General features: G+C 36.6%; 1 protein-coding gene across 1 annotated transcript; it reads left to right on the top strand.

Moving 5' to 3' along the window:
- Positions 1–19,300: 19,300 nt before the first annotated feature.
- LOC104872197 (olfactory receptor 8S1) lies at positions 19,301–20,236 on the top strand. Its single transcript, XM_010638376.2, has one exon. The coding sequence runs from the start codon at positions 19,301–19,303 to the stop codon at positions 20,234–20,236; it is 936 nt and encodes a 311-aa protein (XP_010636678.2).
- Positions 20,237–24,806: the final 4,570 nt, after the last annotated feature.

Raw genomic sequence — 24,806 nt, 5'->3', positions numbered from 1 at the left:
TCAGTAGAGTAGTTGAATACAAGGTCAACACACAAAAATCATTAACTTTCCTGTACACAAACAACAGACTCACTGAAAGAGAAACTGGAGAAACAACTTCCATTACAATAGTATTCCCTGCAAAAAATGAAATACCTAGGAATTAAACTAATGAAGCCCTCTACTCTAAAAACTATAGGACTCTGAAAAGAGAGATTGAATAGTATATCAGGAAACAGAAACACGTCCTTTCCTCCTGGGTCGGAGGAGCAAATATAGTGAAAATGGCCATACTTCCAAAGCTGCTATATAGATTCAATGAAATCCCAGTTTAAATTCCAAGGGCACACTTCCTAAACTTTGAGAAAACAGTTCAAAAATTATTTGGATCAAGAAGAGACCTAGAATAGCAAAAACATTTCAAGGTAATGAAGACAAGGTAGGGAGTATCACAATCCCCAAGTTGAAACTATACCACAAAGATATTGTGATAAAACAGCACAGTACTGGCAAAAAAACAGACCTGAGGACCAGTGAAATAGATTGAAATAGATGCAGAAACAACTACTGACGTACTTAGCCACCTCATCTTTGACAAAAAAGCCAACCATCCTCACTGGAGGAAAGATGGCCTCTTTAATTAATGATATTTGAAAAACTGGATTTCAACCTTCCAAAGATTAAAATTAGACCCTGTCTTTCACCATACACTAAACTAAAATCAAAGTGGAGAAAGAAAAGACTATGAAGAAAACCTCAGTCATAGGTGAACAAGGACAAAGAATCAGCAAGTGGGATCTTTTCTTATTTAAAAGTTTTTGCACAAGTCTTTGGACCCACTCTGCAAAGACAGAGGTGGTCATCAAGGGTATTTTTCTGAGTTCCCAACTTTGAACATCTTTAAAGAAAGGGCATGGGAAACCTGTAATAGAACTTTGCGGAGTTCAACCATTCAGAAGGATGGGGAACTCAATCAGGGCCTTGCAGCCCGAGGTCAGTCAGTGTCATGGGGTTCAGCAATCAGCTAACTGAGATCAGGGGTCTTGCATCCTCACTCTGTCTGAGCCATTAAATGGTTAATATACTATATTGAAAAGCTTGTTTACTGCAGACATGTTCTGGACTGCTTCTCAATTTCAATTTATTTCAAATGATTTAAGGGTGATAGACTAGTGACTACCACAGGTGGTCAGTGTCCAAGTTATGCTTGATCTTAATGTGTGGCTGATTGTATCAGTTTGGGTAAAGCATTGCCGTTGAATTGATGAGCTCTTTTCTGTGATGTTGTGAAGATGAGAATGTCCGTGGGTCATTAGAGACACAGAAGCTAGGGTGCAACTATATCAGGAAGATTTGGGTGATAATCCAGAGATTAAATCAAGGACAGTCCGACAACAAAGATAAAAATGAGAAAACACTTAAGCAAGACACAAGGACAGACTTCCAGTTCACCAATGGCAAACAGTAGGGCAAATGAGGATGAAAAGGCCGATAGTGAACCACCAGGACACCCTGAACTCAAAGCACAGGAAGTAACAAAACAGATCAATCAGGCTCTAGAAAAATTCAAAACAGAAATAAGTTCCCAGATAACCATAGAGATAGTGAGCAAGATGGAAGTCGTGATTCAAGACTCTAGAGTAGAAACTGACAGAAAAATGAATGAGCTCAGGACCACGATAGAAGCCATGAAGGCCCAGCATAAGACAGAAATGGAAACAATAAATGCCCAACATAGGAAAGAAATGGAATCCATAAAACAGATTCAAACAGATATCCAGGAGATTAAACACTCTATTTAAAATGTATGCAACAGAATAAAAGAATGCGAAGATAGGCTCTCAGATATACAAGATAAGATTGCAATGCAAAGACAGAGGTGGTCATCAAGGGTATTTTTCTGAGTTCCCAACTTTGAACATCTTTAAAGAAAGGGCATGGGAAACCTGTAATAGAACTTTGCGGAGTTCAACCATTCAGAAGGATGGGGAACTCAATCAGGGCCTTGCAGCCCGAGGTCAGTCAGTGTCATGGGGTTCAGCAATCAGCTAACTGAGATCAGGGGTCTTGCATCCTCACTCTGTCTGAGCCATTAAATGGTTAATATACTATATTGAAAAGCTTGTTTACTGCAGACATGTTCTGGACTGCTTCTCAATTTCAATTTATTTCAAATGATTTAAGGGTGATAGACTAGTGACTACCACAGGTGGTCAGTGTCCAAGTTATGCTTGATCTTAATGTGTGGCTGATTGTATCAGTTTGGGTAAAGCATTGCCGTTGAATTGATGAGCTCTTTTCTGTGATGTTGTGAAGATGAGAATGTCCGTGGGTCATTAGAGACACAGAAGCTAGGGTGCAACTATATCAGGAAGATTTGGGTGATAATCCAGAGATTAAATCAAGGACAGTCCGACAACAAAGATAAAAATGAGAAAACACTTAAGCAAGACACAAGGACAGACTTCCAGTTCACCAATGGCAAACAGTAGGGCAAATGAGGATGAAAAGGCCGATAGTGAACCACCAGGACACCCTGAACTCAAAGCACAGGAAGTAACAAAACAGATCAATCAGGCTCTAGAAAAATTCAAAACAGAAATAAGTTCCCAGATAACCATAGAGATAGTGAGCAAGATGGAAGTCGTGATTCAAGACTCTAGAGTAGAAACTGACAGAAAAATGAATGAGCTCAGGACCACGATAGAAGCCATGAAGGCCCAGCATAAGAAAGAAATGGAAAAAATAAACGCCCAACATAGGAAAGAAATGGAATCCATAAAACAGATTCAAACAGATATCCAGGAGATTAAACACTCTATTGAAAGTGTACGCAACAGAATAAAAGAATGCGAAGATAGGCTCTCAGATATAGAAGATAAGATTGCAGTCAGTGACCATGAAAAGAGAGGTCTCTTAAAAACAGTAAGAGATCATGAGAAATCGATCCAACAACTCCTAGATGATGCAAAGAAGAATAACATAAGACTGATAGGAATACATGAAGTAGCAGGAGAAAATACAAATGACTTAAAAAAGCTGTTTGCAGAATTAATGACAGAAAACTTCCCAAACAGAGGGGAAGAATTTGACATTCAGATAACTGAGGCATATAGGACCCCAACTAGCTACAATAAAAAAAAATCTACACCTAGACATATAATAATCAAGATCCCAGAAACCCAACAGAAGAACAAAATACTACAAGCAGTAAGAGAAAAGAAACAAATCACATACAAAGGAAAGCCCATCAGAATCACAGCAGACTTTTCAACACAAACCCTTGGGGCAAGGAGAGCCTGGAATGAGATATTTCAAGTACTAAAAGAGAACAACCTCCAACCTAGACTGATGTATCCAGCAAAACTCTCTTTCAAAATGGATGGGGAAATAAGACACTTCCACGACAAAGAACACCTGAGAAACTACATGAATACCAAACCAGCACTACAAGCAATTCTAAACAAGATCCTAGAAAAAGACAATGAAGGCAACAACACCATGAGGCCCAACAGAGCAAATCAAATAGGCAAGGCAAGAAATTAAAAGGAGAAGGTGAAAAAGTAAAAAGAGTCAACAAAAGGCCAATAACATGTCAATAATAAGTCAGTACATATCAGTTATAACCAGCAATGTCAATGGCCTCAACTCACCAATCAAGAGAAATAGACTGGCAAAATGGAATAAGAAGCAAAATCCAACAATATGTTGTATACAAGAAACACACCTAGTGCAAAAAGAAGCCCATAGACTGAAAGTGAAAAGATAGAAAACAATTCTCCATGTGACAGGAGCCCAGAAAAAAACAGGGGTAGCAATCTTATTTGCAGACAAAGTAAATTTCAAACCAAAACTGAATCTAGTATTATTGATGTAGGACAGTACTGTATCATACCTCTATGAATGTAAAATATCTAGTACCTGCTTTATGATACATAGTAGGGACCGTGCTTTATCAGAGCTACATTTAATGATATTACTCTAGAATGTTCTCTTTCCAGATGATGATTAAGAGGCTAATAGAAAAAATGGTGCCAGGTACCACAGCAGCAACAGAACTTGGCTGTTGTCTGGATATTATTCTTTTCTTTTTTTTTTTTTTTTTTAATGGAATGTGCTGAATGTCTATAATTTTGTTCAGATGACTGCAGAACCTGGAAAAGCTGTTGCTGCTATGGATGCATAACATACTATTATTAGTCTTTATACACACACACACACACACACACACACACACACACACATATAAATTGAATTTTGGGAAACTTTAACGGTGCTCACAACTTTGGAAAAAGTCATCCCAATTTGAGTTGGCATTGTACAAAAATGGACAACCATATTGGTCTAGAAATGTTAATTTATTTTATTTTATTTTTTTTCCATGTGCACAGGGGTAACACATCATACTAAATATGTAAGGTCATATCTACGTGGGTTTGATTACAGAAACTAATAAAGTATTCTCTAAATAATGAAAAAAGAATAAGACTATAAGAGCAAGAAGCAATTTAAATATGTTCAGGGACCATTTTCATCTCCAGAATTAAGGATTATTTTGATGTTACATCATTGCCTTTTCTCTTTTACTTTCCTTTTTAGTTTTATTTTAGGATTCCCTATTTTTAATGTTGGTACAGAAATTTCTTTAACTGAAATACCAAATAGTTTCTTTGGTGTGAAAAACTATAATAGTACACAGGATCCTAATGAGACAATTAATAATGTGAAATAGGAAGTAAAGGGCTAAAGGTATAAGGAAAGTGGGAAGGGTGGGGGAAAGGTCATAAGGGAGAGGGAAAAAAATATGAGAAACTGAAAAAATGGAAATAAAGTGTTTGTAAATGGGGAGGGGAAGAGGGGGTGAAGAGAGGGCAGGGACAAGGAGAAAAATGAGAATTAAGACCTATTATGTAAAGGTACAGAATCCCAATGATGAATGTTACTGTATTTGTATACCTAGATTGTACCAATATCCTCAATAAAAAAGAAAAAAAAAGTTTTTGCACAGTAAGCAAAACCCCAACAACATAAAGAGACAACCTAAAATGTGTGAAAAAAAATTTACCAGCTGTACCTCAGACAAAGGTCTACTATCTAAAATATGTAAAGAAGTTTTAAAGAGCAGACCTCCCAAATTTAAAGAACCAATCCAAAAATGGGCATATAAAAAGAACAGACATTTCTCAGACAAAGAAGTAAAAGCAGCAAATAAATATATGAGAAAATGTTCAACACGACTGGTCATTTGAGAGATGCAAATGAAAACGATGTTGAGATCCCACCCCACCATAGAGAGAATGACTGCTATCAGGAAATCAACCAATAATAAATGCTTGTGGGGCTGTAGGGGAAAAGGAACCCTTTTCCACTATTGGTAGGAGCATAAACTGGTGCTACTACTATGGAAAACAGTTTGGAGATACCTCAAAAAACTAGGATTGGAGGTCCTATTTGACTCAGCTATTCCCCTGCTGGGTATCTTCCCAAAGAATTAAAAGAATCATAGCTCAATGATATATGTGCACCAATGTTCATAGCAGCACAGTTTGCAAACCTTGGAAACAGCCCCATTGCTAATCAACTGGAGACTGGATAAAGAAAATATGTTCTTTTAAAAATATAAAATGAAGTACTACTCAGCCATAAAGAATGAGAAATTAGAGATATTTATAGCAAAATGGATGCATATACAGGCTATACTCTTAAGTGAAATAAATAGGACACGTGTGTAAATGCCAAATCATCTCTCTGACATGAGAAATTTTTAGTGCAATTAAGGATCAAAATGTATAATAGATCATGTGAAACGGGAAGAAAAGGTCATGGTAGAAGGGGAGGTGGGAAGGGTAGGGTAAAGGACAGAAGGGAAAGGAATAAATATGAGAAAAGGAAAAAATGGAAACAATGTCTTTATAAATAGGGAGGGGTGGAGGGGTTAAAGGGAGGTCAGGGGAATGGGGAAAAAAATGAAACCAAGATACATTATGTAAAGGTACAAATTCCCAATAATGAATGTCAGCATTTTGTATACCAAACATGTACCAATAAAATTAATGAAAAAAGTATTCACAGCCATGGAATCTTACCCTAAAGTCCATATACTTACCTCTTTTCTCGCTATTGGATGTTATAATTTAACTGATTTTTTGTTATGGCCACAGAGAAAAAATTGCTTACTTCAAGATAATCGCTGAAAATGTCCCCAAATTGGGCCCAGACATGTACATTCAAGTACATGAAGCTCAAAAATCCTCAAATGTTTACCCCCCCAAAACATTTCACCACTATATATTTAATCTAATTTTCAAAAGGAAAAAAAAAACAAACTAATATTGAAAGCACTTGAAAAAAGAAAATCATCATATACAAGGAAAACTCTAGAACGCTGTATCAGTGAATTTCTCAGTAGAAACCCTGCAGGAAAAGATGATATACTGAGAATGGGGTGCTATATTTAAAGTGCTTAAAGAGAACTGAAACTAGAAATTGCATATGAGCTAGCGATCCCCTAATTTCATATGAGCCGTCTTCCACAAAGAGCTTAAGACATCACAATACAGCGATACATGCATGTTAATGTTCATAGCAGCATAACTCATGATAGCTAAATTCTGGAAACAGCCTGTATACCCATCAACACATGACTGAACAAAGAAAATGTGGTATCTATATATAATGGACTATTACTCTGCTACAAAGAATGACAAATTTGTAGCAAAATGGGTGAACCTGTAAAATGTAATATTGAGTGAAATAAACTGGACACACAAGCTCCTATTCTGTATGCTAGTGCCCATTTGAGTGAGGCAAAGTACAAACAAAGGTGAGAATGGGTGAGCAGAAGGGGAAAAGGAGATGGATCTCTTACAATAGGGAAGCGGCTCTAGGGAAAAAGCACAATGGATGAGAAGGAAGGGAAGGGAAGATAAGTACAATAAAGACATGCCATGTACAAGAATCTAATAACTTCAATTAAGGTAAACATTACACACCATAGCATGAGCTAAGATCAATAACATCAACACAAATGAAAATTAGGATAGGGAAAAGGAAAGGACAAGAGGATTAAAAAAAAAAGAAGAAGAAACAAGCTGTGGTATGTAAATGTAACCACTCTCCAAGCCTATTGTAAAGTATATAAACTGCAAACATGCACTAATACAATAAAAAACTTTTAAAAATTTAAAGCACTTAAAGAAAAACTACTAAGAATATCATCCCCAGTAAAGCTGTCCTTCAAATATGGAGAGATAAAGTTGTATCCAAAAAACAAAGGTTAGGAGATTTTATCATCATTAGGTTTGCCTTATAAGAAATGCTACAAGAATTTTAAAAATTTGAAATAAAGCACTGTAATTAATAACATGTGTCCATGGAAATATACAGTAGACTAGGAGAGATAATAAAAAACTGTCAAATTAGAGAAATTCATTAAAAGATTTTAATATTTATAAATATATATTCACTCAATATGGGATCATTCATAAATAATGAATATTAACTTCTCTGAAGCAATAGACAGCAATAAAATAATAGTAGGGGACTTTTATATCGTATTTTTAATAATAGATAATCCAGACAGAAAATTAATAATGAAAAAAATTTCAAAACTTATATGTCTACATAAACCATATTTTCCCAAAACTAAGTCTAAATTTATCTCTAGCCTTGAATAATGGTTCAGCACATGTAAATCAGTGAATATGATACACCAAATTAACACTAAAATAATTAAGGATAAAATAATCTCATCAATAATTGCAGAAAAAGTGTGTAACAAAATTCAACTTCATTTCCAATAAAGGTAAAATATAACAAGAACACAGATAAAATCACCCTTAATAATTAATAGTTGGAAATTTTCCCTCTGAGATCAGGAATAAAATAAGCATGCCCACTCTCCCACTGGTATTTGACATAGCACTAGAAGTCCAATCCAGAGAATTGGGCAAGAAAATAAATCAAAATTAAAAGAGAAGTTAAACTGACTCTGTCGACAGATGACATGATCTGGTATATAGAAAATACAAAAGACTTCACAGAAACTGATAGAACTAATAAGTGCATTCAGGGAAACTGTGGGATGCAGTGTTAAAGTCTAAAAATCAGTTGAACTTCTATACACTAACAACAAATTATCTGAAAAAAAATAAAAACATAATATGTAAAGGTACAAGATCCCAATGATGAATGTAACTGTACTGTATACCTAAAATGCACCAATAAACTCAATGAGAAAAAACATAATAGCATCAAAAAGAATAAAATGTTTAAATAATTTAACTGAGATTAAAGATATAGATAGAAAATTAAGTTATTTATAAAAGAAACTGAAGAATATAAATGGAAAGATACATGTTCTTATATTGGAAGAAAGAATATTGCTAAAATGTCCATGCTACTAAAAGGTATCTACAAATTTAGTGCAAACTATACCAAAATTCTAATGAAATTTTCACAGAAATAGGAAAAATTTACAAAATTTATATGAAGTTACAAAAGACCCTAACCATTCAAAGCAACACTGAGCAAGCAGAAAGCACAAAACTTCCCGATTTCAAGTTGTATTACAAAGTATTGTAATCCAAACAGTATGTATGATACCAGTACAAAAACATACATATAGACCAGTGCAATGGAATAGAGATCACAAGTAATTAACATCCATGAATATATAAGGAACTAAAAAAATTCAACTTGAGATTTTTTCAAATAAACCAATTTTTTAAAATGGGCAAATGATTTGATAGACATTTCTCCCATGTAGTCAGTCATACAAATGGCCAAGAAGTATGTAGAATCACTATTCATCAGAGAAATGCAAATCACAAGCACAAGGAGATATTGTCTCACTCCATATAAAATGAATATAATAAAACAGACAACAAAACAAAAACCCAAACAAATGAACAGAATCTGGCAGTAACATGATGAAAAGGAAACTCATACTCTCTTGTTGGGGATGTAATTAGTATAGCCATCATAGAGGCTTCTCAAGAAACTAAAAACGGTACCCTGCATGACTGCACAATCCCATTGCTGGGAACATGTCCAAAGAAAATGAATTCAACAGATCTAAGAAATGCCTGAACTTCCATGTTTGTTGCAGCCCTATTCACAATAACCAAGATAAGGAGTCAACCTAAGTGGTCATCAATAGATGAAGAAAATATGATATAAATACAAAATGAAATATTGTTCATCCATGAAAAAGAAAAAAAATCCTGTCATTTGTGGCAATGTGGATAGAACTGGATGACATCAAGTGAAATAAACCTAGATACAGAAATACAGATTTCACTGATGTGAAAGTTAAAATATTTGATCTCACAGAAATATAGTGAAGAATAGTAGTCACTAGAGGCTAAAAAAGCTAAGAGGGAGGGGTGATAGGGGAAGGATAGATAACAGGTACAAAATATAGTTATACATAAGGAATAAGTTCCAAGTCACAGGAGGGTGATTGCAGTTTACAATAATTTTTAATATAGTCTATAAAGAAGCAGAGGAGAGGAGTGTGGAACTCCCAACATGACCAAGTGATAATATTTAATGAGAGGGGAATATTAATTACTTTAATTTGGTCATTACACTTTGTGCATATGTATCAAATTATCACACTCCCCAACTTAAATAGTATAGGTATAGTTATATTATCACTAAAACTGAAAACTAAGAAAAGATTAGAGAACCCAGAAATTAATCAACAGATGCATAGTCAAATAATTTTTGACATAGGTGCAAACAATGTATATTGGAAAAAGGATAGTCTTTTAAATGCATATTACTGTGGAAAAATGGGTATCCACAGACTTAAAAAATAAAGCCGTACACAAAAATGAGCCCAAAATGGCATAAGTGTCTGAAACTATAAAAACAGTTAGAGGAATGTATAAAACAAATATTCCTTGACATTTTTCCAGGCAATGAATCTTTTTTTAATGATAGCAGAAATATTGTCAACAGAAGCAAAAAATAAGCAAATGTGACAACTTCAAGCCAAAAAAGTTTCAGCATGGCAAAGAAATAGTGAATAGAGTGAAATGGAAACCTATGGAATGGGAGCAATTATCTACAAGACATTTATCAAATAAAGGATTAATATACTAAATATATAAAGAACTCAATAGTAAAAGAACATAAAATATTATTAGAAAGTAGACCAAAGGTCTAAATACATATTTCACAAAACATACACACTATGAAAAATTGCCCAACATCATTAATCATAAGAAAAATACAAATCAAAACCACAATAAAACATCATTTCAGATCTTTTAAAATGGCTATAATAAAAAAGTCAAAATATAGTATTTACTGATGAGGTCATGGAGAGACAGACCCCACTACACTGGGATGGAATGGAAGTCAGTATAGTCATTATGTAAGACATTATGATGTTTCTTCTAAAAGTAAACAATAAACAGAAAATAAACAAAAATTATCATTATCAGGGCCAGGGATTTAGCTCAGCGGTTCGGTGGCCTGCCTTGCAAGCGCAAGGACCCGAGTTCGATCCCCGGTACCAAAAAAAAAAAAAAAGAAAAAAAATATCATTAGCAAAGAATTTTACTTCTACTGGGAGATATTTGTATATTGCTGACATGTTAATTGCAGCAATATTTACAAGAGCTAACATATGGAAGCAACTGATCCATAACTGATGAGTAGATGAAGAAAATGTGGTAATATAAACCTGTGAATATTACTCAGCCTTAAAAAGGGTGAAATCCAGGCATTTGATGGGTCTTGAGGACATTATACTGAATGAATTAAGAAAGTCAAAAATTTATGATTTAACTTATATGCATATTTTTTTAAAAAGTCGAACTCATAGTAACTGAGAGAACAGTATTTACTTGAAATTGGGTGTGAATTCAAAACATATTAATCAAAGGGTACAAACTTTCACCTATTAAATAAATAAATTTTGAGATGTAATCTAGAGTCTATTGAGTGAGGTTATTATAAGTTATTAATGTTTGAAATTGGTTATACAGAAAGGAAATCTCAATCATTCTCATCATATACACAAAGAAGACAACTGTATGATTTGATAAATAATGAGTTTCATTGTGGTAAAAATTTCACAATCATATATATAGTGAAATATTGCATCAGGTATCTTAAATATGTTTAATGTTTATTTGTTAGTAATACCTCAATAAATCTGAGGAAAAATAATTAGTTTGATAAAGTCACAAAACAACTACAAACAGTAGAAACAACAAATCCAAGGAGAAGTGAAGCATCATATTTCCAGTGTTGTCATATTATTTTATTTAAATGTTCAATTTTTTTAAAATTGTAAGGCTTGAAAAGAAACTAACGTGTCAATGCCAGGAATAAAAGAAGTTAATAGAAAGTATCTCTGAAGTAATGAATTTTTTTAAGGAACTTTAGGAAATTATCATAAAATATGTTCAAAGAAATAAATGAAATAATGTCTAAAGAGCTAAATGAATGTTTTAAAACAATTTCATTAGATCTGGGGATTTAGCTCAGCGGTTCAGTGGCCTGCCTTGCAAGCGCAAGGAACCAAGTTCAATCTCCGGTACCAAAAAAAAAAAAAACAAAACAAAACAACAAAAAAACACAATTTCTAGAGAATATCAGCAGAATAGAAATTATAAAAAAGAACCAAACTGTAATTCTGGAGGTGAAAAGTGCACTAACTGAAATAAAAATTCAGTAGAATTGCTCATCAGGAAATTTGTGTAGGCAGTAAAAATAATAATAAAGCATAAAGATAAAAGTCATTATTCAACATAGGGAAAATAAGAAAAAAGAATAAAGAAAAGTAACCAAAGCCTCAGAGACCCTGGGCATGCAGCACCCTCTCATAGGAACCACGGAAAAAGGAGAAGAGGAGAGATGGAAAGGATAAGAAGATTAGAAGAAATAATGGACAAAAATTTACAAAATCTAAAGAAGAATCTATATTTTCACAACAATGAAGCTCAACAATTCTAAATAATACAAACACAAAATTATCTAATCATAAACACAATAAAACCAAATTGTAGAAAGCAAAAGACAAATACAAAATCTTGAAAGCATCAAATAAACTAATACTGAGCCAATTTTCTCATCCAAAGGCAGATCACAGGCATTGAGACAAGGCCAGAGGAAATGGTATGATATATTCAAACAGCTGAAAGGTTAAGATGTTGCAAGTAAATTTCTTGCCAGCAAAAATATCCCTAAAATTGATGGAGTATGGGCCAGGGATTTAGCTCAATGGAACTGCGCCTTCCTCACAAGCTCAAGGTCCAGAGTTCAATCCCTGATACCAAAAACAAAACAAAAACTTGAAGGAGTACTTTGATTACAAAGACATAGCGATCTAAACAGTGTGTTCTATCCAACCAAATCTATTTTTGAAGCTATCCCCAAAGTGGTAGCAAGAGAGTTCCTGCAAAGGATCTGATCAAACCTTGAGATAGGGACAACTTAGATTTCAAAGAAAGAAGCACTAAAACCAGAGTAATAAGCGCAAATCATTTATTAAGAGAAATATCCGGGTTGCTCCAGCATTCTAAAGGCAGACACAAACAAAAGGGATATTCTACCTTGTTCTTTAAGAAAAAGAAGGTCCTCTTTGTGAAGTTTATTTCAGAATTTAAGTAATTTGGTCTGTGGATGGATTTAGTTTCAACATGTTTAACAAAATGTTGATCTTTCAGTAACTCAGGCAAAAAGCCAGAACATTATCATTCCTTTGAAATGCTCAAGGCCCCAATTTGTGTTCAAGGGAAAACATGCAGCTGGGCAGATCCCAAAATACTTAAGACACTATGTTTCTTAGCAGGTCAAAGAAAGAAAACAGGAAAGCCCTGTTGGTGTTGTCCTCTGTCAACACCAGGGTAAAGGATTAATGATTATGACAAGAATACAAATATTTTTATTCTCACACATTTTTCCCTGCCAATACATTGGTTAACATATACGGTCTTCAGATACCATATTTCTTATGATTTTTGTGCTCTATCTGTAGAAGGATACAGTTTTCTTCTCCCCCAGAGAAGCACAATATAACCAGAGATGAGAGGATCACCTGTGGTAGGATGCATGAATTACGTGCAGGTTATGAGCTTGCTTATTCCATATTTTTCTTTACATTATTATGCTACATGAAATTATCATTGAGTAGGAGTCCTGTTCAGTTTATATAGACACTTGTGAATGACATTAATCAAGTTGATATACCTGAGAGGTAGAATTTATGAACTACCAAATCAGATAACTTTGGTCTTGATGCAACAATTGCAATATAAGGTTCTACACCAAAAATGCCTAGCATGCATATGGAGGATATAGGTGCAAAGTTTCTCAGTGTAGCACTAATTGCAAGATATGCTGTGTAATAAGATTGAATTATCATCAATAGGAGGGTTAAATGTACATCTATAAGTCATGTACAGATAAAAGCGAAGAAGCTAAATGTTGCACACAGCCATGACAATTTCCCCAAAGTGTACAAGTGGCAAGACAAGGTGAAGCAAACATGTGTATTTTATATATACATAGAAAGTGCCTCTGAGCATATTGGCTAGGTCATTGTACCTGGTTAAGTGGGTGTGGTGTCTAATGATTTTGTTGGAGACAGTTTTATAAATTCTTGTAAGATGAAACACTTTTATTAGAAGCAAGTTTTTCTTCTTTTTACTCATTTGGCCATCCTAATAATCCATGCAAATGTATCTGCAAACATGTTTTATACACAACTGGAAAGATGAGCAGGAAATAAACACTTCTCAGCTTCCACGGTAACCCTAGAGGATTCTTCTCCTTTGCATTAGGGGAAAATGTTGGCTTCATACCAAGAGACCACATTCTTTCTCTCTCTCTCTGTTCCAGTGGTGCTCTCATTAGCAGCACAGGATTTCTCTTTCAGTAGTTCAAGGTGATTGCTTCAACCCAAATTACCGAAGATGATGCATAATAAAGCCCCTTGTTGCTCTAAGAAAAAGTTCTGTTTAGTCAGTGACCGAAACCCAAGCTCCCTGAGTGACTCTTGGGACTGCCTGGCATTGAGTCAGCTGCTTCTTAGGCTCCCTGACTGAATGCACCAACCCACTAGCTCTGTATGCCCATCTGCTTCCTCTGATTTGATGCACTAGAGGTTCTTTTCTTCAGATAAAGCTACAGCAAACTACCAGCCTTTGAGGAATTTAAGTGGCCAAGTGATTGTGTGATCAGAATTGAGAAAGATGGAAGAAACTGCAAAAAAGAATGAATGCTTCAAGATGATTCACAAGCAGATATTAGAAAAATATTTTGAAGAATTGTCTACAGGGGCTTTTGGAACCTGGGTAAACATGCTTATTTTTTCTCATCCAACTTTCTAGACTGAAGAGCATCTCTTTCCTAGAGTTGAGCTGTTGCAGCACATCCTCCCTAGTTGGGAATCCCTTGAGTGAAGATGTGTTCGAGCTTGACTTTGAGCGCTGGGATACAAATCAAGAGTACATGTGACTTCCAAACACTCTCTTGTTTCTTCTTACCAGCTCATTGGGCTGCTTTCTCCTCTCTTTCCTTCCTTCATAATTTTCTAAGACTTTTTTTTTTCAAACCCTCTCATCTCTAACCCCTTTGGTATCCTGGAGCTCTCCAGTAATGCTACCCTCCCTACAGAATACGTAGTTTATGTTGGTTCCCTAAGACATTCTACTGAGCTTCTCAGACACATGCCTCTCTTTCTCTTCTTTGGGAGTATTAATAATCTAGAAAAAAACTAAAAACTGAATTTATACGGCTCTCATTTTATGTAAATTTACCAATTAAATTGTCACAATATTACAGAGTTGGCCTTGTTATTTCCATAAAGAAGATGGGAAATTTGAAATCAGAGTATGAAATAATTTTTCGAAGATTGTTTAGCTGGAAAAGGAGGCACCTGGGGAAATGGCCACACAAAGGTGTCTCCCAGGAGCTCCACTACACCTCTGCCGATGCTCCTTGCCCTTTGGCATACAGCCTGCACTTCATCAGGTACTGAAATAGTTGAACGAGCTGAGATTATCACTTGAGCAGGTAAGAACAGAAAGTACAAATTTCTTAACTTTGTAGAGTAAAATCTCCTCTACCCTGAACTCTTAGGACTTGCTTTATTTTTTTGTTAATTAAAAAGAAAACCTGCAAAATTGGTATCAGATAAATTTTAGATGTGTTTTACTCTTTTATGAGTTGTCAGCATTGTATATCAATACTTACACAAGAGCTTTAAGAAATGTGTACTTTGCAACAAGAAGTATATTTACGGGGTCTTGTTTTCACACATGGAAATCTTGCTGCTGATTTCATATTCATTTATAAGGCCTAGAACTAAAGGCCATACAACATACAGTACATTTAACCTAGTAAACATCTAATTCCTTCCCAGAAGTTGCAATCGTTAGCATAAGTACGTGCATTGCTGGTAAGTGTATACCATGATTTTGAATGAGAGGATAATTAAAACAAAATAAAATCAATAGAATACTTTACACACGCACACACACACAGGCACACATCATGACACTGTAAAATTCCCTTTGGTTCTGTGTGTGGAGCAATTGCACAATCATTTGTTTATTAAGCGTCGAGTTCCTTATCTTATTCTATAAAACTATATTTAAAAATAAAATTCATCAAAATGTTTGTCACTTTAAAATCATTAATAGACACCAACAGTTCAATAATTTAAAATGTATTTTCCATTTCTGGGCTTGACCTTCTTTGTTTCTGTTGGATTATACTGAAAATGCGAAAATAAGACCTTAAAGCTGCAGGTGAGGGATCCCAGGGCACACACAGCCTGGCTGGCACTGAGGGCCTCAGGCACAACCGGCTGAACATTGTCACACCTGAGCATCAGATCAATTGGTCTAGCTGTCTTTTAATGGGCCTGTTTTTAATAAATGAGATTTGAAGTCTTTTGAAACAGGGAGCATGCATTTTTCCTAAGAACTCAGGGCATGATTCCTTTCTCACTGCCTTACGGGCAGCCTCTCTGGGTTGCCCACAATCCTAGGGCAAATTCAACTGCTATAAAGTGGTCTGGGTATGAGGAAGAAGGCTTCATTCCTTGATTCTCTTGTGAAGTGCTAGAACTGGCTTTGTTTGGAGTTTGTATTAATTTTAATTTGTTTGGAACTAGCCAAAAGAAAGTGAGTTACTGAGCCTGTGTTGGCTCTGAAATCACACAGCACAAGTTGGTAAAGGTGGTCTAAATTGCTGAGTGGCATAGACAGCCAGTCCTTACTCCTGTGAAGTATTGTTCAAATCTTTGTCAGTTGATTGTACAATAGAGATTACTGATATCTACAGAAATCTATAGAAGTCACCCTGTATTCTAATTCATGTAATAATGTTTGTTTCCAAACCAAAAAAAAAAAAAAAAGCCTCCCTTAATACGCTGCAGAGCAAATGGGGGTGCCTAATACAGCAAGGACTCAAGCCAGTGAGTAAAATCAGAAAATATTTAGAAAATAAGTGCAATTTAGCTTTGGTGCTTCTCACTTCAATACTTTTCCTCTTATGCCAAGCACTTCAAACACATTTAAAAACATCAAGTTAATACTGACTTTTCTTTCAAGACCTCTCCCTCCCTCCCTCCCTCCCAATATCCCAACCGCCCCCCACCCAACATAATGTCAGGGATGTTATAGTATCCCTCTCCCTTTCCCTCCCTTCCCCTCCCCCACTCCCATTCACGTATGTTTTCCACTCTCACATTGTGAGAGCCACTCCTATGGACTAGTTCATTTTGCATGCTGCCCTTGGATTCCAAAATAAACAGTTGAACAGTTCTCAAGGAGCTTGTCTTTTGGGAAAGAACCCATCAAATGTTCCCACAAAATGGTGTTAATATCTGAAAACAAACTTTTCTATATTTTTCCAGAGCTGATTATTTTAAAATCTGAAGTATTGATCACATTAATAACAGATGGTTATATTTCATGCATAAGCCAATCAAAATGAAAATTTTATTGTTAAGATCTTTCTCTGAGAAGCTCTAGATAACTTTAAGGAAGAAACTTGTGAAGTCAGTGACCAGCACTGATTTTTATTACATTGATTATTTATTTATTTACTTTTGTGTCAGGGATCAAACTCAGGCAGGGCTCTTGCCAGGCAGGGGCAGCATCACTGAGCTACCGCCCCAGTGCTATACACTGAGCATTTCAATGCATGGTTTGCTTTGATCCAAAATGGGAAGTATCTACAGGTCATAAAATGTCTGTAGTCAGTAGGGCTTTGTTTGGAGTTAGCCAAAAGAAAGTGAGTTACTGAGCCTGTGTTGGCTCTGAAATCACACAGCACAAGTCTCATTCATGGCTGCTGTGAAGCCCTGCCTGGGTTCTCTTTGACATTGCCGTGCTGTGGGTGTGATGGGGCAATCTCAGGATGATCAACAGGAACCCCTATGTCTGCAGATTCAAAGAGGAAGAATTTATGCAGTTGTCTGCTCTGTCCTGGTTCCTCACATAATGTCCAGGTATTGTCTTCAATTCATCATCTATACTGCTAGTGCAAAATCTATCGTAAGGTCACATTTCAACATGATTTTTTTACTTGTCCCTTAGAGCATTATTCTCATTGTTGACTCTATAAGCTGAGAAGGTGTACTGCTTTCTGGATCTGAAAGTCGTCATGCAACCCAGTGTCCTAATAACTGAGAATTCAGGTAATTGTGTTCTGTTCCTTTTCAGCACTGGGGGCTCAGCTACTCAGTCAACTAACCACAGAGAGGCTTCCTCACTCTTTATAGATGCAGTTTTGAATTAGAGCAGAAAGAAAGTAAGGGTATTCAACAGTTATCCTGAGACTCTCATGAAATCTAGAGCATCTGGCCAGTGTAGAAAAAAAGTCTATAAACTATAAAGTAGAAGAAGGGAGTTCGTGTGGCCATGTGGAGCCTGATGCCTGGCATATGGCTTGCACAGCAGTGGTGACTATGTACACTATTGGACATGTGGGCTATCGATGGGCCTGGTGTTTCCATCTAGACCATCATCCTCTAACACTGGTCAGCCTCTCATGACCGATTGTAGGCAGAGAATTGCCCACAAAAGCCCACCCTAAATTTTCCTTGGCATTGTGTTCTAGGCCACCATTGTTTGAAGACCATTATTATTATGGGTATATATATTAAATTAAGGGGTTGGGGATTTGGCGCAGTGGTTTTGCCGCCTGCCTTACAAGATCAAGGGTCTGAATGTGATCCCTGGTACCAAAAAAAAAAAAAAAAAAAAAAAAAAAAAAAAAAAAATTAAATGAGAATATAATGCCAATAAATAAAGTGGGAGAATGTAAACCAAGAAAAATCGATAATCTAATATTCCTTGATGCCATTGTTTTCCTGTTCTCTAATGATTCTTTGCACTTCATGTGGACTCTTATTCCCATGACAATACATTTTAAAAATCAGTATGAATGCTTTTTTAATTTGGAGGACCATTTAGGCTCCTTCACTCAAACATGTACAGCCAATGATAACATTTAAACTTATGGAAAACTAGAAGCAGGGAACTGTTGTAACTTCTGGTACCTGGCCTAATACCCCTGACTTTCCCTTCTTTGTAGAATAGTACTCCGGCTCCTTTGTAAATCCTTTTGATATAGATTCGATCTGCTCTCCATTTCTCAAGTAATTTCCTGAAAATTTCCTCTCATAAGAAACTTTGCTCAAAGAATCACTCTCAGAACCATGAACAGATTCTAAGCAAAAAAATTATGATAAGAATAACATGGGCATTTTATTCTTTTATTGAGTTTATTGGTATATTTTAGGTATACAGTAAGATTACATTCATTATTGGGATCTTGTACCTTTACATGACAGGTCTTGGTTCTCATTTTTTCCCCTTGTCCCTGCCCTCCCCTTTACCCCTGCCTCCCCTCCCCATTCACAAACACTTTATTTCCATTTTTTCATTTTGTCATATTTTTTTTCTTTTCCCTTATTCCCTTTCCCATACTCTTCCAACTTTCCCTACACCTTTAGCCCTTTTCTTCCTATTTCACATGGTCAATTATTTCATTAGGACCTTATGTACTATTGTAGATTTTCACACCAGAGAAACTATTCAGTATTTACACATGTGTGATTTATTCATTTCACTTAGGAGTATATCCTCAATATGTATCCATTGGGCATTTTAGAAGAGCAATGTTAAGTTCACAGCCACAGGTTAGCTTTTAAACATCTGAACATATAATTTGAGGTAAGGATGACAAGATATTCATAGAAAGTAAGAGCTACATGTTGGGGTATCCATTGGGATTGAAGGTCTTTTGACGGATTTTGTTTCTTGTATTGCAGAGAGAACATTATATGACAATGAAAAACTACAGTGCTATCAGAGAATTTATTCTTCTTGGACTGTCTACTGATCCCTACATCGAGGCCGTACTCTTTGTGTTGTTCCTTCTGATTTACTTCCTTACTCTTACTGGGAATTTCTTAATGCTGCTGGTGATCACAGCTGATTCTCAACTGCACACACCCATGTATTTCTTCTTAAAACAACTGTCCTTCCTAGACCTCTGCCACTCATCTGTTACAGCACCCAAGATGCTGGAGAATCTACTTTCTGAAAGAAAAACCATCTTTGTAGAGAGCTGTTTGGCTCAGGCCTTTTTTGTGTTTGTCACTGGTGGCACTGAGGCCTGTCTGCTGGCTGTGATGGCTTATGACCGCTACGTTGCCATCAGCTTCCCTCTGCTCTATGGCCAGGTGATGAATACCCAGCTCTGTGTAGGGCTGGTGTGTGTCTCCTGGGGTCTGGCCTTTGTTGACGCTCTCATCAACATCCTCCCAGCTGTGAATTTAGACTTTTGTGAGGACAAAACTATTCCCCACTTCAGCTGTGAGCTGTCTTCTCTCTTTCCTTTGTCTTGCTCTGCTACCTCTACCAACTTCACCCTCCTGCTCTGTTCATCTGTCTTACATTTTTTTGGAACCCTTGTTATGATTGTTTCTTCTTACACCCGTATTGTCTCTACTATCATGAAGGTTAGCTCCACCATGGGCAGAAGCAAGGCTTTCTCCACCTGTTCCTCTCACCTCACTACAGTGATCTTGTTTTATTGCTCAGGCTTCATCAGCTATCTCTTACCAACTTCAGGTTCCCCTCTGGAAATGATCTTCTCTTTGCAATACAGCATGATCACTCCCATGCTGAATCCCCTCATCTACAGCCTGAAGAACAAGGAGGTGAAGGCAGCGGTGAGAAGAATGCTCAGAAAATATTTCTATCCTCTCATGTAGCAGACACCAAATCATGATGAAATGGACTCAGAACTGCTATGCTGCATGATCAGAATGGGACCTCAAGGAAAGTTTCTTGATTGTCTCTGATGAGGGATGCCACCAGGAGCATGATGGCTTTTACTTTTTAGGAAATAATTGTGAAGAGTACAGAACACTCTTAGTATGACTGATGTTCATTGTTATTCAGAGAAGAAGTAAACCAACTAAGCCTCCTTTCCAGGAAATAATTTTACTAAAATGCTGAGATGCTCATGTTTGAACATCTATGACTATTGGTTGCTCATTAGATCTTCACACTTCTGATAATTAAGTCCCAAAATCTTACGAAAAGTGAGTTTAACAGATTCATATGGCAGTCAAGGGGAATGATCTAAAAACCCAGGGTAGGTTGACCATTCTATTCCTTTCTCTTGGCATTGCAATGGGGCAATGAGGGAAACCAAGATCTGAGTCACATTATTCAGACTCTTTCTCTAGGAAATTGAAATATCGCCAGAAACCAACAAAGAGAAAGTAATCATTTGGAATAGACTCAATCTGGTTGTATTCCTACAACCCTGTTGTCTGAACAATGAACTTTTCTGAGGTGGTTACTATATCGTTCATTTACTTTTCATAGGAACACCAAGGTGATGTGTGCCTGTGGTACAGCACAGAGGGTCAGTACATGGGCATGAGCCCTCCTAGACGAAATCTGACAAGTGGTGGGAGCACTGTTTATGTAGCACCTGTAGGCACGTGCCTCTGAAGACAAGGCTGAGACCAGGGACTCCTCTAGAAGTCTTGTTGTGGAAGTTGGGTATATTAATAGGGGGTCCAGATAACTCCCGCCATGATCTTACTCTTTGCAATGTTCAATAAAAACGGTAACAATTGAACATTGCTTACACCTCTTAACTTGTGCCAAGAAGTGTACTAAGTGCCCATGGTAAGAAGACATCCTTCTTTTAGCCCCTAGGACCCATGGAAATGCTCTACAGGAAGTTCCAAATTGGAGCTGATGGTGGAGGTAATTCACGTGTCTGGAAGAGATTTTCACAGTTGTGCTCCTGTGTGCTTACTGTCCGGTGCCACGGTATCCTATAGTACAGCATAGTTTGGGATTTACTGTAGTTTTGAAGTGTGTGTGTTTTTATGCTTTACATTGTACATTTGTGTCAGAGGTGTATCAGAGTCATTCTGTTGGATTAGCAGTGAAATTGATTTAGGTTCTCCCAGAACAGAACTCATTTTGTAAGGTGGAACTTACTATATTATGCTGCAAAAGAAATTGGGCAGATGTTACATGAGGCACTAGAAAAAGAAAACAAGCCTGAATTTTCCACATAGGCCCAATATAATCATATGAATCCTTACAGGCAGTGAACCTTCTCCAGCTATAGGCAGGAAAGAGAAGGCAAAAGGAAAGATCAGAGAAAATACAAGCATGAGAAGCCCAACCCATCCCTGCAACTGTTGGCTTTTATGACAGAAGCAGCAGTAAGTTGGACATCATGGACCAACTCTAGAAGCTTAGAATAACAGCACCCAACAGGCAGCAAGGAAACAAGAACCTTCTCTTATGGAATTGTGTGAGTTCTGCCTACTAACCAAATCAACCTGGAAGTGGTTCTCTCCCCAGATCTTCCAGATGATTCCAGCTCACACTTTGCCATTGGCCTTGTTCAACACAGAGCAGTGGAAATAGCTGCACTGGGGCAGACTGCAGATCAAAAGAAGCACAAGATGACATTGCTGTCATTTTAAGACACTACAGTTGCAGTAATTTGTTAAGACAATACAAAACTTACATAGTACCTTACCTTTCATTCCCTTGGTCAATCATCATGACAAGTATATGAGATAAGTTCTGTTATGATTTTTTCTTTACTGGTGAGGAAATGAGACACAACTTATTTGGATGCCTGTTCAGAGAGCCATTGTAAGAAGACATTGTAAGAAGAGTTGGAAGTTGTCAGGTAGTCAGAGCTGAGATATGCTCTCCATTTCAGAACTGCCCCCTCCATCAAGTTTATGAGGCTCCCACAGCCTTTCCACAATGGTCTACTATTAGATTCGGCTACTTACAACCAAAGAATTGTTACTGATACCGAAACTGGTGTCAAAGGCTATTTGCTGCCAAGGGAACTTCAAAGCTGAAAGTATTTTGATTAGAAATCACTGGGCCGCTCTTCCTCTTCAATTTTGCATTTGACTGAAGGAACATCTCCCAGGGAAGCGTTATTATTCAGAGATGTACAACATGAAATGCGCATCCATTTCTACTGCTCATAGTATGTAATTGCCACTGTTCTGTTATGATGTATAATTGCCTGTGAACACTGGGATAATCCTGTGAACAATGGAAAACTACAAAATTAAGTAAGACCAAGAGAAAGAGGAAGGCCAAGACCACAGGGTCTTCTGTTTTCAAGACAATTATTGCACTTCTTAGGTTTCTACTCTTAAGGTGCAGAATGAATTTCAGGGTTCTACCAATCTGCTGGAGGAAAAAAAATCTGCCATTCTAACCACGTGGAGCAAAGACTACACAAAACTAACTCAGAGATGGGCTCAGTAACCTGCTGTGCTACATCACTAGCTGAACTCAGTGTCACACCAGTTTACCTGTGGAAGGATTAGACACAAAACTAATGATGGAATTATACCACTTCAATATCAGTACAATGACCTTGAGGGAAATTTGGAGGATCTGGAGAACCGGGAACCTCCTAGCCTTTCTAAAACTACTGCCTCTGTTGTCTCACTATGTTGTGTCTCCCTAATGGGAGATAGCTATTAACTCCTCTCACACTGTATATTCCTCAAGGTTACTCAATTAAGGTCTAGGATTTAAAAGGATAACACATAGGGTGAAATAAAAATCAGGGAATTGTACCTAATAGAAATACTAGAAACAGATTAACTGATATATGCAACATTCTAGCAAATATTTCTGGGAATAGATTGGTTTTCTTAACTAAGAGAGTAAATTTAATTGTAGTGTTTTGTTTCTTTTTTATTTAATTTTCCGTTACATTTATTGGTACTTTTTAGGTTTACAGCATATGTACATTCATCATTGGGATCTCGTCCCTTTATATGCTGTATCTTGGTTCTTGTTTTTTCCCCATATCCCTGCCCTCCCTTCATCCCCTCCACCTTTCCCTATCTATGAAGACTTTGTTTAAACTTTTTCCTTTGCTCATATTTTTTCTTTTCCCTTTTGTAATCATTTGTTAGATATCATTTTATCTAAGTACTTGAATGAATTATATTATCCAAATACTTCCTGATGCTTGTCTTTATTTTGGCTTTCACTCTTTGCTTATCTTCTCCTTATATGTAATCCATATTGACCATGGAGTAGATATCCTTTTCAGTCTTTTTCTGGGTTTATAAATGCATGTCTAAATACTGTACACATATGTACCAATAGATACATACTGGTAAAGGAACTCCTCAACTCTTAAAAATGTCTAGATAATATAGGACACATTTTATTAATTTATTTATGTTTTATTAGCATATATTTGCCATACTTAATGATCACATTCACCCTAGGGGATTTGTGCCTACACAAATAATTAAGACAAATAATATGTCTTAATTGTTCTTTTTTTCCTGATCCCTCTCCCCTCCCTTCAACACTTCTCCTCCTCCCCATTTATAAAAGTTCTGATTCAATTTTCCCCTTCCATTCTCTTTTTAATATCTCTTAAAAGTATGATTTTGAGGTGTATCCATTTCCCTAAAAATGACCCTGTTGGGGTCTCCTACCAGACAAGGGGACTCAGGGAGATGGCCGCAGACACAATGAATGACCAAAAGCTGATGGGTAATGGCAAAGTTTATTTCTTACTTAGGGTCTTTGTAGCAGTTTCATGGTGACACACAAGAGCAAGGTTACAGTGGGTTGATGATTAACAATAGTCATAAGGAGGCATGAGTATGATAAAGGGCAATCACAAGGAGCTAAGAACAGATACACCCTCTTTAAACTAAAGACAGAATATCTAGATAAAACAACACCTGTTTATGAATGAAAGGGAGTGAAAACCACCAGTAAATGGGAAGGTAAACTGGGAATAAGAACAAAGAAATAATTAGGGAATGGTTTGTGGTGGAGGGACTTCACTCCAGCAGACTTCCGGGACCAGCATTCCGGGACTCGGGGGCAGCACTTCAGCCATCTGTCCTCTTATGCCCCAACATGACTCAAGCTTATTCTTTTTTATGAAGAGTAGTACTTCATTGTATATAAATACATTTCCTTTATTCATTCACCTGTTGATGGGCCTGTGGGCTGTTTCCAAGATTTAGCTATTATGAATTGTGCTGCTATAAACATCAGTATGTATGAATCACCGCAGTGATCCTTTGAACTTGTTGAGGAAGATACCTGGTAGGGGCACAGATCGGTCAAATGGAGCCTCTAGTTTGTTTTTTGAGGGATCTGCATAGTGATTTCCATATTTGTTGTGCCAATTTACACTCTGACTAACAATATAGAAGGGTCCTTTTATTCCCATGGCCTTGCCAGCATCTGCTATTATTTGATTTCTTTTTTTTTTTTTTTTTTTTTTTT

Source organism: Fukomys damarensis, unplaced genomic scaffold, assembly GCF_012274545.1.
Source record: "Fukomys damarensis isolate Sample0158 unplaced genomic scaffold, DMR_v1.0_HiC HiC_scaffold_15, whole genome shotgun sequence".
NCBI classification, from domain to species: Eukaryota; Metazoa; Chordata; class Mammalia; order Rodentia; family Bathyergidae; genus Fukomys; species Fukomys damarensis.
The sequence above is the reverse complement of the archived record's forward strand: the minus strand, read 5'-3'. Positions and strand labels throughout refer to the sequence as shown.